The following is a 15,874-nucleotide window of genomic DNA, read 5'->3' on the forward strand; positions in this document are numbered from 1 at the left end:
TCCTGCTCCCTCCACTCATCATTCTGCCTCACAGAACATGCTCTGGTCTCCCTGAGGGGAGCAGAAATGGTGAGACTTCAGATATCAAGAAATACTAGGAGAGATATGGGGGAAGTTTACAAATCTACTCTTAAATTCTTAAAATGTAAATTCTGTCTATGTGTGTGAGAAGAGAGGATGTCAGGGAAATGGCTTCGATTTTGGTTACAGCTGTGTCCTCTATCTCTTCACTGTCTTTTTCTCCATGCCAGAACCCAATGCCCAGAGTGCAGAAATGTCCAACAGCAGCTCCATCAGGCACTTCCTCCTGCTGGCATTGGCAGACACGCGGCAGCTGCAGCTCCTGCACTTCTGCCTCTTCCTGGGCATCTCCCTGGCTGCCCTCCTGGCCAACGGCCTCATCATCAGCGCCGTAGCCTGCGGCCACCACCTGCACACCCCCATGTTCTTCTTCCTGCTCAACCTGGCCCTCACTGACCTGGGCTCCATCTGCACCACTGTCCCCAAAGCCATGCACAATTCCCTCTGGCACACCAACAACATCTCCTACTCTGCATGTGCTGCTCAGCTGTTTTTCTTTTTGTTCTTCATCTCAGCAGAGTTTTCCCTCCTGACCATCATGAGCTACGACCGCTACGTGTCCATCTGCAAACCCCTGCACTACGGGACCCTCCTGGGCAGCAGAGCTTGTGCCCACATGGCAGCAGCTGCCTGGGCCAGTGCCTTTCTCAATGCTCTGCTGCACACAGCCAATACATTTTCCCTGCCCCTGTGCCATGGCAATGCCCTGGGTCAGTTCTTTTGTGAAATCCCCCAGATCCTCAAACTCTCCTGCTCACACTCCTACTTCAGGGAACTTGGGCTTCTTGCTGTTATTGTCTGTTTGGTATTTGGTTGTTTTGTGTTCATTGTTTTCTCCTATGTGCAGATCTTCAGGGCTGTGCTGAGGATCCCCTCTGAGCAGGGAAGGCACAAAGCCTTTTCCACCTGCCTCCCTCACCTGGCCGTGGTCTCTCTGTTCATCTGCACAGCAGTGTTTGCCTACCTGAAGCCCCCCTCCATCTCCTCCCCATCCCTGGATCTGGCCCTGTCAGTTCTGTACTCAGTGGTGCCTCCAGCCCTGAACCCCCTCGTCTACAGCCTGAGGAACCAGGAGCTCAAGGCTGCCGTGTGGACACTGATGACTGGACAATTTAGGAAGCATTAAAGTTGTAGCAAATTTCTGCATAGCTCATGTAATAAAAGTAATCTTTGCTAGTTCTCTTTGGATTTTTTTTTCCCTGTTTTTTATCTGTGTTTTCAGTTTTTAATATTGTCTATAAACCAAGCCCATCGTTTCTGCCATCTCTCCTTTTTTCCTCTCCACATTTACTGTGACACACAGATTGTGTCAATGCAGAGCTGTGCTCTTGATCATTTTAAATGAAATAAAGGATATGCAAAAAGTCTTTTCATGGCAGATGCTCCTTGTATTCCCTCCTCTGGAGCAGAAGCAGCAATGTCTGTGTGCAGAGCTGGGGACAGATCAGTGATGGCACAGCTGGCCACACCATTCCTGATCCAGGCCAGGTGCCATTGCCCACCTGGGCACACTGCTGGCTCATGTCCACCCTGCTGTCCATCACTGCCCCCAGGTCCCTTTCTGCCTGGCCCCTCTCCAGCCACTCTGTCCCCAGCCTGGAGCACTGCAGGGGTTGTTGTGGTCAAGGTGCAGGACCCAGCTCTTGGTCTTGTTAAACCTCACCCTGTTGGATTTGGGCCCTGGATCCAGCCTGTCCAGGTCCCTCTGCAGAGCTCTCCTACCCTCCAGCACATCCACACTCACACCCAGCTTGGTGCCATCTGCACATTTGCTGATGCTGCACTCAATTCCCTTCTCTGGATCATAAATAAATATGTTAAACAGGACTGGGCCCAAACTGATCCTGGGGGGACACAACTGCAAACATGCTGGATGTGGAACCATTCCACACAAACCTCTAGGTCCAGATGTGCAGTCATTTCTTATTCCAGGCAAGGAGAATGAGGGGAGATCACAAAGGACATGTGGAAAACCTTTGTTCCCATGGACTCACACAAGTTCTGAGATTCTGCCCTGTCTCTGTCCTTTGGGATTTTCAAATTCTGACCAAATCAAGGCTTGGACCACTTGGTCTGACCCCGTTTCTGACAGCTTGGGCAGCAGATTTGCTGACGTCCCTTCCAACCTCAGCTTCCTGACGATCCCTGGACAATGCTGCTCCCAATTTTGAAATGGGTCAGAGCAGATATTTATGGGACATGAGCCCTCTGGAACTATAGGCAACCTGATGCTTGCAAGGTGCACGAGCACATCTCACTAGCTGGGGCATTTGAGTACTTGAAGAAATCTCCAAGTTTTCCCACCAGGAGAGAACAGAAATTTCCTGGATGTGTACTGATGGCAGGAGAAGAAATCCTGCTCTTCCCCTCTACCTGTGTTACCACTATGCTGTCTATTATTTCATGTCCCTCTCCATTTGGGTGTTTCCACCACTCCTGTTTAAATGGCCATGTCTAAGGACATCTCCTCACTAGACCATATTTTTCTATGGCTTTCCCACTGCTCCCAGATTTCCTCCTCCAGTTGTTCTCTGGTCATGCCACATAAGTGAATATCCTAATTGTGCTTGCATTTATCATAGAATCACCCTTTCTAATGAATTTATCTCAAACTGTTCCTCTATGTCCCTTGGAAATGACAAGTGCCACACCTTCAGCCCATGGGGGAGAAAAGGGCTCTGAATTGCCCACCCCTGGCACAGAAACCCTGTTCCCAGGGTGCTTCAGACACAGAATTCTTACAGAGGACTCCAGAAAGCTGAGAGTCAGCTCTGCCTCCTCCATGTTCTGTGTCCTAAAGCTGCCTGAGAGAAGAAATTGGGACCCGGCTCCAGCAGCACAATCCCTGCTGGCCCAGGGCACAGTGCCAGGAAAGTCTTTGTGTGCTGAGCCTTTGCTCCAGCCAAGAAAAGCTCCTGGCACAGGGTCACCTTTCCTGCTCCTCAGTCTGACCCCTGGAGTGCCCCTGCAGCAGGAAATGGAGGGATCTTGGCAGCACCAGTGCAGGCAAATGCCAGACTTGGGCTCTGCCATGGCCAGCAATCTGCTGCATCTGGAGTCCTGGCACCCACAAATTACCAGAGCTGGGCAGTGCTGGTGCCTGGAAATGGCCAGATTTTGGCTATTTGGGCATGGAAAGTGCTAGACATGGGGTGTGATGACAGTGGGAAATTTCGGGATCGGGGCAGTGGAGGAGCCAGAAAACACCACATTTCAGGCTCCAGCTGCTGGGAAGGACCAGATCCAGGATTCTGGGATCAGGATCGCCCCTTCCCTTCCCTTCCCTTCCCTTCCCTTCCCTTCCCTTCCCTTCCCTTCCCTTCCCTTCCCTTCCCTTCCCTTCCCTTCCCTTCCCTTCCCTTCCCTTCCCTTCCCTTCCCTTCCCTTCCCTTCCCTTCCCTTCCCTTCCCTTCCCTTCCCTTCCCTTCCCTTCCCTTCCCTTCCCTTCCCTTCCCTTCCCTTCCCTTCCCTTCCCTTCCCTTCCCTTCCCTTCCCTTCCCTTCCCTTCCCTTCCCTTCCCTTCCCTTCCCTTCCCTTCCCTTCCCTTCCCTTCCCTTCCCTTCCCTTCCACCCTCCATCACTGACCAGGCTCCCTAGGGAATGCTCACAGCTGCCAAGCTGCCACAGCTCCAGGAGCCTTTGGACACCTCTCCCAGGGATGCACAGCCTCACCTTGTTGGGCTGTGTGTGCAGGGCCGGGGCCTGGACTCCAGGACCCTGCTGGGTCCCTCCCAGATCAGCCCCTCTTTCCATCCTCACCCTTTGGCTCAGCGTTTGTGTCCCCAGGAGGCACTGGGAGAGCTCTTGGGGCTGCACCAGCAGCAGGGCAGCCCCAACTTTCCCTCTCTAGGACGCCACAACTGTGGAAGCCACAGCATTCCCCTGTGTGTGATGCCACAGCCTTGGCAGCCCCAACATTCCATCCCTGGAGAAGCTCCATGGCAAGCTTGCTGTCAACACAACTGACTGGCCACTGAGCACCCCCAGACTGGCCTGATGTGGATTCATCTGCACACAGCTCGGGCAAGGTCCCCTTGGAGAACTTCGCTGTGCCACAGACAAGTGCCCCCATGTGGGTGATTGGTTAGAAGCAAGAGGCCATGGGTCTCTTGCGGGTCTGCACAATCCTAACATTGAGCTCGAATAAGTCTGTGAATAACCTTGATAGTAACAAAAGAAGGAAGCAATGTACTGGAGACTGATAAACACAATGCCTTAATAGGTTGTTGGAAAACTGCAAGGCTGACCAAGCAGAAGCTTGACACAGTTATGTCCACCAGTGAAATATATTGTGTTGTCGGGTGTTAAGACAGCTTTGTCCAATAATAAATTTAGCTGCTACGTGTGATTGTTGCATGTCAGATAAGTAACACTCTAAAGGAGTACAGTATTTGACTAATAAACGGAACAAGTTGCTAACTCCTATTGAGTTGTCTCTTGATTCCTGAACCCATTCCCAACAACTGGTGCCCAAACAGGGACACAATCGGCCGATCAAGAAAATGAAGAAGCAGCACTAAGGATCAAAGCGTCCCAGCTGCCGGGGAAAAAAGGCGACAACACGGCTGCAAGAGTCAGCAGGTGGTGACTCTGTCAAGCTGGTAAGACTGCGATCTCGGGATGGACAGAGAAGTGCCAATATCTCTGCTGGCAGAATTCCTCGCTAAGCAAGAAGCCAGCATTAGCACGAAAAAGCTCCATGAGCTCTGCTGTTGGGCTAAAGATAATGATAGCCACAAGAAGCCCACGTTAATATTTAGCAGAGAAGAATGGAGAAAGCTGGGTGATGCCTTGTGGGATGCCACATTAGACGACAATAAGAAAGCAAAGGCACTCAGAAGCACTTGAAGGGAAGCTATGCAGAATTTAGATCAATTTTGGGCTGAGAGAAGGATGGCCTTGGCAGCACAACAGCTGCTGACCGCCGAGGAGGGTGAGTCAGCTCGGAACTCTGAGACCCAACTTTTCACTGATATTAGCCCAGCCAAAAGCGTAGAGGTGCCAGTCTGCTTGTCAGCCTCTGAATCAATTGCCTGCAATCACAAGTGCAAGGGCAGATGCAGAAGCTAAGAGTACAGGAGGACCTAGCTGTTGACCCCCCGTGATATCATCTACATCAGAGCATAGAGAAAATTAGGATATAGAATCAGATGAGGAAGGGTCTGACACTAGCTCTGAGGGTAACAGCCCTCCAGTTCCAAGAAGGAATACAAAGTAATCTGATATTTGGGTTGACAAACTTAGTGAACAGATGAAGAAATTGCAACCCGTTCCCCGTGGAGATATTCAGGTAACTACATCTGGTGGCCTTGAATTAAGACCTAGCGGCCAGACAAGGTGATCTGGTGTCATTCAAGATGCACTATTGGAAGGAGAGTGGCAGGTGGTATCTGCCCTACCACCCCAGGCATTCCCAGTGCAAGCAACCACCTCGGCCAGCCAGGGGCCAGATACACACCCTTTGAGTGGAAACTAATGCAACAATTATGAAATACTATTTCACAGTATGGACTGCACTCCGAACCATCCAAACAAATGATCAATTATGTGTTTCCATCTAATGTTTTGACACCAGCCGACTGCATGTCTTTGGCCAAGCTATTGCTCACCCTGGCGCAATATGTTTTATGGGAAAAGGAATGGGACTCAGGATGCCAGAAAGTGGTAAATACCCCAAGACATCCAACTCATCCCTTGAATGGTGTTACATTAGATATGTTAATGGGAAGAGGAATATATGCTTCCTCAGCCCAACAGCTCCAATTTCCAAGTGAGATTCATAACACTGCTGCCAAAGAGGCAAAATTAGCCCTCTGGCGTGCACCGTCCGAGAAGAAAACTCCTAGTTATACAGCACTAAAGCAAGGCCTTAGTGAAGGATATGAAAGCTTTGTCAGTCGACTTGCTGAGGCCTTAGATCATGCTCATGATTTAACCGACGAGCTCCGAGAACACCTGATGAAGACCCTTGAATTTGAAAATGCAAATTCAAACACCAAGGCAGTCATCGCCTCTTTACCAGGAACAGCAAGACTTGCAAATATATTAGACAGAATGAGTCAATCTGCTGTGCAACAGCAAGCTGCATTCATCTCTGCAGCCGTGATTGCCACAGTAAGAGAGCAAAGCCAGTCACAAGTTCTTGCAGCTGCATTGAAACCACTAGGCAAAAGAAAGCCTGGAGTTGGAACTGCTTGCTGCCGTTGTGGACGGGGAGGACATATTCAAAAGCAATGCAATGGAGCAGTATGGTGTGACAGCTGTCACAGTAATACACACGCCACCATAGCTTGTCACGGTCAGGGAAATGGGAAACGGAGCGCGATAGGGAGCCACACCCCGATACAAGTAGCCCCCACATCCAAACCTTAGTCCTCGCCACCACAGGTAGCATTGGAATCAATCTGGAAACCTCAATAGAAACAACACTAATCGACATTCGGCCCCAAAAAGTCCCTACAACACTCAAAGGACCACTTCACCCATCCTTGATGCAGCCGGAAGCCTTGCTGATAGGACACTCCTCAGCGGGAATGAGGGGAATTCTTGTTATTCCAAGGTTAATTGATGCTGATTATACTGGTGATTATACTGATTTTACAAATTATGGCATACACACTGAGCCTACCGATTTTAATCCCAAAGGGCAGTAAGATCACACAAATAGTTCCCTTACAAAACATGATGTCTATCATGCAGCAGAAAAAAAACAGTCCTTGTACCCCATAAGAAGAGATGCTGGGTTTGGGTCCACCAGGCCAGCAGCATGCTTGGCCTTGAACATGAAACGATGACCTGTAAGGACCATTACCACAGTTAACGGCAGCCAACAGCTAACGGTCAAAGCTATTTTAGACACAGGGGTTGATGCTACAATCATCTCAAGCACCATATGGCCGCCAAGCTGGCCTCTCCAACAGGCCAATGTCGCGGTGGATGGAGTCGGAGGATGATCTCCCTCCATGGTGACACCTCAGCCATTCACCTTCATACTGGAAGGAAAACCTGCCTCAGCTGTAGCGACAGTGTTGTCTCTACCAGAAGGAATGTATGCCTTACTGGGAAGAGAATGTCTTTGTCAGTGGGGAGTCATATTGGCGACTGCCGACTCCATTTTCTCGCAGCGGCCCCTGCACCGCAGCTGAACCCCATCAGGCTCAAATGGAAAACAGACAACCCTGTATGGGTTGAGCAGTGGCCACTGACTGGAGATCGGCTCCAAAAGGCACAAGAGCTTGTTGCAGAACAGTTATCTGCAGGATATATCAAACCATCGACCAGCCAGTGGAATACACCGATCTTTTTTATGCCAAAGAAATCAGGGAAATGGCGTTTACTGCATGACTTGAGAAAAGTCAATGATCAAATGCAGCCTATGGGAGCTCTTCAACCTGGTTTGCCGTCACCAACAACGATTCCTCAGAATTGGACAATTCTTATTGTAGATTTAAAGGACTGCTTTTTCACAATTGCGCTGCATTCAGCTGACACCAAAAGGTTTGCCTTTACCTTGCCATCAATAAATAAAGCAGAGCTTAGTAAAAGATATGAGTGGACTGTTTTGCCACAACGAATGCGCAATAGCCCCACCATGTGTCAATTGTTTGTTGCCGATACCCCAATGCATGGCCCTCCACAATAATTTATTGTTATATGGATGACATATTAGTTGCTCAGGATAAGCCTTTTGAAACAAGTCAAATTGAATATCTGAAGACAAAATTAGCATCAGCAGGATTGGAAGTGGCATCAGAAAAGGGTCAAATTACCTCGCCGTGGAAATATTTGGGTTGGCAATTAAGCAACAATACTATTAGGCCATCCAAAACAACAATCCACACAGTGCTGCAGACTTTGGCAGATGTTGAAACCCTGCTCGGAGACTTACAATGGGTTTGAAACATCGTTGGCGTATCAAATGAAGATCTTGCTCCGTTACGACGACTTCTCAAAGGTACAGATCCTTCTACCCTGGTGCATCTCACCCCACAACAGAAGGCATGTCTTCAATCATTATCATTGCTTATTGCCACTTGTTGGGCCAGCAGATGGCTCCATAACCTACCAATTCTCCTCTGTGTACTGTCGTACCTGCAGTCAGTGTGTGCCATCATCATGCAGTGGCAAAAGAAAAAAGAGGAAGAGTCGGTATGGATCCTAGAGTGGGTTTTCATCTTGCTACAGCCAAGGCGTAGCCTGCAGATTCGGATGGAGCAGATCGGTGAAATCATTTGTAAAGGAAGAGATCACGTTGTAGCCATTTCCAGATCAGAACCAGAAACGGTTTACCTTCCATTAAAAACAAATGGCTCTTACGTCATGCACCAGCCATGCAATTAGCCTTATTGGGCTATACTGGGACTCTTGACATTAAACTGCCGCCATGCAAGGTGCTCAAGTTAGTGAAAGATTACCAATGGGTCACCATCCCAACGGTCTCTATGATACCATTGAAGAATGCGCACACTGTTTTCACTGATGCAGGAAAAGCATCTCGTACGGCAGCCATAGTGCAGAAACAAGATAAGGAATGGTACAAGCATATCATTCCGGCTCAACAAAACAACTCACTTCAAACTTTAGAGCTGTTAGCAGTTTGATGATCAATGATGCATTGGATCAATATGCTATTGAACATTGTTGCTGATTCACTGTATGTGGCGGGGTAGTAAATAGAATTGAGGACGTGTTCATCAAGGACACTCGCAGTGAGTGTCTGGGACAACTATTTATGTATCTTCAGCCTGCAATGCCCCTTAGATCAGCATCATATTGTATTATACATATAAGAAATCATCAGGGACAGGATGGTTTAGGCCTCGGAAACGCACTTGCAGATTCTGTAGTTACCATGGTAACCCATGTGATAAAACTGTAAGATAAGTTTAAGACGGCCAGGATTGCACACGAACCAATTCCATCATAATGCCAAAGACCTGAAGAGACAGTCTGGCATATCAAAAAATGAAGCACGAGGCATTGTACAAGCATGCCGACAATGTAGTCACCACGGCCCAGGATTAGGGTTAGGAGTTAACCCTCGAGGACTAAAGGCCTTAGAAATATGGCAAATGGATGTGACTCATGTCCTGGAGTTTGGTAGACAAAAATATGTCCCTGCTATGGTGGACACCTATTCTAAATTTATAAGGGCCACAGCCCAAACAGGAGAGAAAGGGCTACATGTTTGTAGGCACTTAACACAGTGCTTTGCTATTATGGGCGTACCACAACAGATTAAGACAGACAATGGTCCAGTTATGCCAGTGACAGAATAAGAACATTTATGCAGCAATGGGGAATTGAACATCGTACTGGCATACCTAATTCCCCTACAGGTCAGGCTATTATAGAAAGAACTAATCGCACATTAAAGGATTACCTGCAGAAGTTTAAAAATATAAGAGACACAGGGGAAAGATTAAGCAAAACCCTGTTTGTATTAAATCATTTATGTGTGTTTGGGGACCAAGAACACCCACCAGCACTGTTGCATACATAGGAAATCAGGAATGAAATGTGGGTTCAAACGCAGGTTTTTTTATAGAGACCCCAAGAGTGGTATTTGGGTGGGTCCAGCCACAGTGTTGCATCAGGGGCGAGGCTACATGTGCGTTGATTCTCCCGCAGGACCATTATGGGTGCCAGCTAGATGGACCAAGGCAGCTGTGAGAATGCAGAATACAACAGATCGACTGTCAACCGCAGAGAAATCGAGTGATGGAGAAGAGTCCTTGATCCCATTGGCCAAGAACTAGCACAGCTGGTTGGTCAGCCCACCCACTGGCTAGCTGATCCTGAGGACCCCTACTTAATTTCTATCTTGGCTGCAATATTTGACGATCAATCAAGTACTAGGCAGCCCCCTTCCCCTTGTGTATGCTGCCAGCATACTTGTCGCTTTTGGACACGCATTTGTTGTGGAAGTTGTAAACGAGACATTTGGCATTCTCAGTTATTAAGGCCTCAAAACAGCTGCTATAGATGTTTTAGCCAACTGTCTCAACTGCATCCTCTTACAGCTCTGCGGCAGTGGTTAGGGTATCCAGTTACCTTAGAAGATGCTTTAAGGTTATTTGAAAATAAGGAAGCGTGCCAAAGAGCTCAGTATATATTTAGACTTCACAGATTGGATAGCCTGCTTAAGCTGCAGAAAGAAACAAAAATAATAGAAACCAGGTGTGGAAAGATAATCGGTTCTCACATCCAACCTGAAGTGTTACAGGAGCATTTTGAGGCATGTTTTCATGACTGTTGGCATTTACATTATCGCAGGTAGCTGTGCAAGTCCGTGAAAGGCTATAAATCCTAGAGGAAACATCTGGGTTCCATTAGCCCATCAATTAAATATTATCAGGTTTTGTGCCACTTTATCCACCCCCCGATCACCCTTTGTGATGTGCTTAGTAGGGGTGCCTCTGTCAGATGTTAATTGGCCTATGTTTAAAAAGGCAAAACAAGGATTTATGACAAAAAGGCTTTGTGAGAATAAGGACAGCCTTATCAAGTGTATGGAAGATTATGACAACTGGGACCACAATTTGCCTGATGGACCTGAGCCACAGGAAATAGAGCTTCAAGATTCATTGAATGCAACATCCTGTGTATGGATAAATAATTTAAAGACAGGGTGCCCCAAAGGTTCAAACAGAGGTTGTCACAAGAGTAATGTCATCACCCCAGTTTCTCCAATTGGCAACTTCTCATTATGGTGTGATCAAACCATAAGACCCCAGAGCAACCCCGTCCCAGGGACCAGTTTCCCAAAAAAATTGCCACCCAGTTGGTTTTTGATTTGCAGAAACCGAGCATGGTCAGGGATTCCCTCCAACCTTGTCCGTGCTCCATGTACCATAGGGCAATCGAGCATGGCCATACTACACATACCCCCAAACAACACACAGCGTGTTAGATGGAAACGAGAACTAACACAGGTGATACAACAAGATTGCAACAATGGCATTAGATTATGGAATTCTTGGGAAGTTAATTTATCATCTGTTTTTGTACCTGGTGCAGCTGCTACACAAGCACATAAGACAATACAAAAGCTTAGCTGCTGGGTAGTTAAACAAGCAAATGGAACTAGTAGAGTGCTATCACAACTAGCCGATGATTTATCGTCCGCACAACACGTGATATTGCAAAACAGAGCTGGAATAGATGTTTTTCTACTTGCATATGGTCATGGCTGTGAGGAATTTGATGGAATGTGCTGTATGGACTTACATGACCACTCTAAGTCCATCCATAAAGAAATCCAAGAGTTAATACAGCATTCACGGAGCATTAAACAGGATGTAGGTTTCTTGGGGCAGGAAGGATTAACTGATTGGTTAGGACTTTCTGGGTCGGTAAAAGCCTCTGTAAGACAGGATTACTACTTCTTTGCATGATTTTAGTTGGCCTGCTGTGTGTTAGCTGCATTGTCAGTTGCATGAAGTACACACTAACCAAGGTTAGTCATGTTATTATTTGTGCAAAGAAAAAATGGGGGAATTGTGGGAGATTGGTTAGAAGCAAGAGGCCATGGGTCTCTTGCTGCTCTGCACAATCCTAACATTGAGCTCAAATAAGTCTGTGAATAACCTTGATAGTAGCAAAAAAGGGAAGCGATGGACTGGAGACTGATAAAGAGGTTGCCTTAACAGGATTTAGGAAAACTGCAAGGTTGACCAAGCAGAAGCTTGAGGCAGTTATGTCAACCAATGAAATATGCCACTTTGTTGGGTGTTAAGACAGCTTTGTCCAATAATAATTTAAGCTGCTACACGTGATTGTTACATGTCAGATAATTGACACTATAAAGAGGTAGAGTATTTGGCTAAGAAACAGAACAAGTTGCTAACTCCTATTGAGTTGCCTCTTGATTTCCAAACCCATTCCCAGCAAGTGTGGATCCGATGGCCTGGCACATCAGAGCCACAGAAACATACGGCAGTAGTTGATACTGGTTCACACTGCACCCTAATACCATAAGGATACATGAGGGAAGAACCTGTTTCCATTGCTGGGGTGACAGGGGCATCACAGGAATTGACTTTGCTGGAGGCTGAGGTGAGCCTGACTGGGAAGGAGTGGCAGAAGCATCCAATTGTGACTGGCCCAGAGGCACCGTGTATTCTAGGCATAGACTTCCTCAGGAATGGCTATTACAAAGACCCAAAGGGACTCAGGTGGGCTTTTGGAATAGCTGCTGTAGAGGCAGAAGGCATTAAGCAATTGAACACCTTGCTTGGACTGTCAGAGAGCCCATCTGCAGTGGGACTCCTGAAGGTGAAGGAGCAGCAAGTGCCAATTGCCACCTCCACAGTGCACCACCGGCAGTACAGGACAAATGGAGATGCCGTGATCCCCATCCACAAGATGATCCGTGAGCTGGAGGGCCAAGGGGTGGTCAGCAAAACCCACTCACCCTTCAACAGCCCCATCTGGCCTGTGCGCAAGTCTGACGGGGAATGGAGATTGACTGTGGACTATCGTGCATTGAATGAAGTGACTCCACCGCTGAGCGCTGCCGTGCCGGACATGCTGGAACTCCAGTACGAGCTGGAGTCCAAGGCAGCAAAGTGGTACGCCACCATTGACATTGCCAATGCATTTTTCTCCATTCCTCTGGCAGCAGAGTGCAGGCCTCAGTTTGCTTTCACCTGGAGGGGCGTGCAGTACACCTGGAACCGACTGCCCCAGGGGTGGAAACACAGCCCCACCATCTGCCATGGACTGATCCAGGCTGCACTGGAAAAGGGTGAAGCTCCAGAACATCTGCAATACATCGATGACATCATTGTGTGGGGGAACACGGCAATGGAAGTATTTGAGAAAGGAGAGAAGATCATCCAGATTCTGCTGGGAGCCGGTTTTGCCATCAAGAGGAGCAAAGTCAAAGGTCCTGCCCGAGAGATCCAGTTCCTGGGAGTAAAGTGGCAAGACGGGCGGCGCCAAATCCCCACTGAGGTCATCAATAAGATCACTGCGATGTCTCCACCAACCAACAAGAAGGAAACACAAGCTTTCCTAAGTGCCATAGGCTTTTGGAGAATGCACATTCCTGAGTACAGCCAGATCGTGAGCCCTCTCTACCTGGTCACCCGGAAGAGGAACGAATTCCACTGGGGCCTTGAGCAGCAGCAAGCCTTTGCCCAGATCAAGCAGGAGATCGCTCATGCTGTAGCCCTCCACCCAGTCAGGACAGGACCAGAGGTGAAGAATGTGCTCTACTTTGCAGCCGGGAACAAGGGCTTGTCCTGGAGCCTTTGGCAGAAGGTACCTGGTGAGACCCGAGGCCGCCCTCTGGGATTCTGGAGCCGAAGTTCCAGAGGGTCTGAAGCCAACTACACCCCAACAGAGAAGGAGATCTTGGCTGCTTCTGAAGGAGTTCAAGCTGCCTCAGAGGTGATTGGCACAGAAGCACAGCTCCTCCTGGCACCCCGACTACCAGTGCTGGGGTGGATGTTTAAAGGGAAGGTCCCCTCTACCCACCACGCCACCGATGCCACATGGAGCAAGTGGATCGCCCTCATCACACAGCGCGCCCGTATCGGAAACCCAAATCGACCTGGGATTTTGGAAATAATTACAAACTGGCCAGAAGGTGAAAATTTTGGTCTTGCCGATGAAGAGGAGCAAGAACAAGTGACCCGGGCTGATGAAGCCCCGCCATACAACCAACTGCCAGCAGATGAAACTCGCTACGCTCTTTTCACTGACGGTTCCTGTCGCATCGTGGGGATGAACCGGAAGTGGAAAGCAGCCGTATGGAGCCCCACACGACAGGTTGCACAAGCTACTGAAGGAGAAGGTGGATCAAGTCAACTTGCTGAACTCAAAGCCGTTCAGTTGGCCCTGGACATTGCTGAAAGAGAGAAGTGGCCAAAGCTTTACCTTTACACTGATTCATGGATGGTAGCCAATGCTCTGTGGGGCTGGCTGGAAAGATGGAAAAAAGCTAACTGGCAACGTAGGGGAAAACCAGTCTGGGCTGCTGATGAGTGGAAAGACATTGCCAGTCGGGTAGAGAAGCTACCCGTAAAGGTCCGTCATGTAGATGCCCATGTCCCCAAGAGTCGGGCTAATGAGGAGCACCAACACAATGAGCAAGTAGATCAGGCTGCAAGGATAGAGGTGTCACAGATAGACTTAGACTGGCAACACAAGGGAGAGTTGTTCCTGGCTCGATGGGCCCACGATGCCTCAGGTCACCAAGGCAGAGATGCTACCTATAAGTGGGCACGAGACCGAGGGGTGGATCTCACCATGGACAGTATTTCCCAGGTTATCCATGACTGTGAGACGTGTGCTGCCATCAAGCAGCCAAGCGAGTGAAGCCCCTCTGGTATGGGGGGCGGTGGTCCAAATATATATGGGGAAGACTGGCAGATGGGTTACATCACTCACGTGACATTTCAAGTCATCATGGAGGCAAGAGACCATTGTGACACTGTGGAACCCCTTAGAAACAAGGGACCAGTATGACACAGCAAGCCCTCTTGGAACCAAGGATCCAACATGACACAGCCATTGTGACACTGCAGGGTTCCTTGGAACAGGGAACAGGTCTGGTTGGCTTGGCCTGACAGGTCCAACTTCCTTTGCAATGTCAAGGCTCTCTTCTCATATGCCCCTGAAACACTGGGGTTCTGGGCTTTCCTTCAAATGGAAAGGAAAAGTACCTCTTGCACAGGCACCCATCAATATAATTGGTACTTTTCCTCCCAAATTCCTTACTGCAAGACTCTATCCCAGACAGAAGTTACCAGGACACACAGGTCCGGCTGGTCTTGGCCTCTGGCACTCACCTCTATTCTGTCCTGAAACACTGGGGCTCAGTGCTTTCCTTCCTATGGAAAAGAACCATCCTACTTCTCCAGGTGCCCATAGCCAAAATGGGGATTCTGCCTCCAAAACTCCTAGATCCAAAGATTGCTCCTACACAAAAGCTGCCATTACAGTCAGGTCTGGCTGGCCTTGGCCTCCTGAGGAACAACTTTCACCTGCCTTCCAAACCCAGGGGCTTTGTGCATCCCTTTCTATGGAAAAGAACTGGCCTTCTCCTCCAGCCAAAAAAGGGTGAAACTGGGGTTCCACATTAAAAAATTTCAAATATCCAAGGGTTATTTCCATACAAACCTGCCAGGACAGAGAGGTCTGTCATGCCTTGGCCTCTGCTGACTGCAGTTCATCAGCCCCTGAAACACTGGGGCTCTGTGGTTTCCATCCTGTGGAAACCATTGTGACACTTTGGGACGCCATGGAACCAAAGGGCCATTGTGACACTGTAGGGCACCATGGATCCATGGAGACCATGGCAACAGTGTGGGGCCTCAAGGAACCAAGGGGATATGGAATGGGTGGGGATGGTTTGGCCTCCTGGGGGCCACCTGCACAGTCCAGCTGATCCTGGCATGTCATGGGCTGCCTCTCATCAGCCCCTGGAACACTGGGGCTCTGGGCTTTCCTTCCTGTGGAGCAGAACCATCCCCTTTTCCAGGTGCCCAGGGCTGGAATTGGCAATCCCCATGAAAAGTTCTTCATATACAAGGGTTGCTCCCAGCCAAAATCTGCCAGGACAGATAGCTCAGGCTAGCCTTGGCCTCCTGAGGGCTGTCTCCCATCTACCACCACACACTGGGACTCAGTGCTTTCCTTCCAGTGGAAAAGAACTGCCCTTCTTACCAAGCTGCCAATGCCCAAATCTGGATTCCACCTCCAAAATTACATCTGTCCAAGAACTGGGACTAGACAAAAGTAGCCAGGACAGACAGGTTTGGCTGTCTTGTTCTCTGGTGATTTC

The 15,874-nt window shown here is 48.8% G+C and overlaps 1 protein-coding gene across 1 annotated transcript; it reads left to right on the forward strand.

Moving 5' to 3' along the window:
* Nucleotides 1-442: 442 nt before the first annotated feature.
* LOC134057403 (olfactory receptor 14J1-like) lies at nucleotides 443-9,802 on the forward strand (the record flags this gene model as incomplete). Its single annotated transcript, XM_062514391.1, has 4 exons — nucleotides 443-1,162; nucleotides 7,943-8,035; nucleotides 8,179-8,229; nucleotides 9,734-9,802. Coding segments are annotated over 4 exons (933 nt in total), but the record flags the coding sequence as incomplete, so codon positions are not given.
* Between the last annotated feature and the right edge of the window lie 6,072 nt (nucleotides 9,803-15,874).

The sequence above is a fragment of the Cinclus cinclus genome, unplaced genomic scaffold (genome assembly GCF_963662255.1).
Source record: "Cinclus cinclus unplaced genomic scaffold, bCinCin1.1 SCAFFOLD_32, whole genome shotgun sequence".
In the NCBI taxonomy this organism is placed as follows: domain Eukaryota; kingdom Metazoa; phylum Chordata; class Aves; order Passeriformes; family Cinclidae; genus Cinclus; species Cinclus cinclus.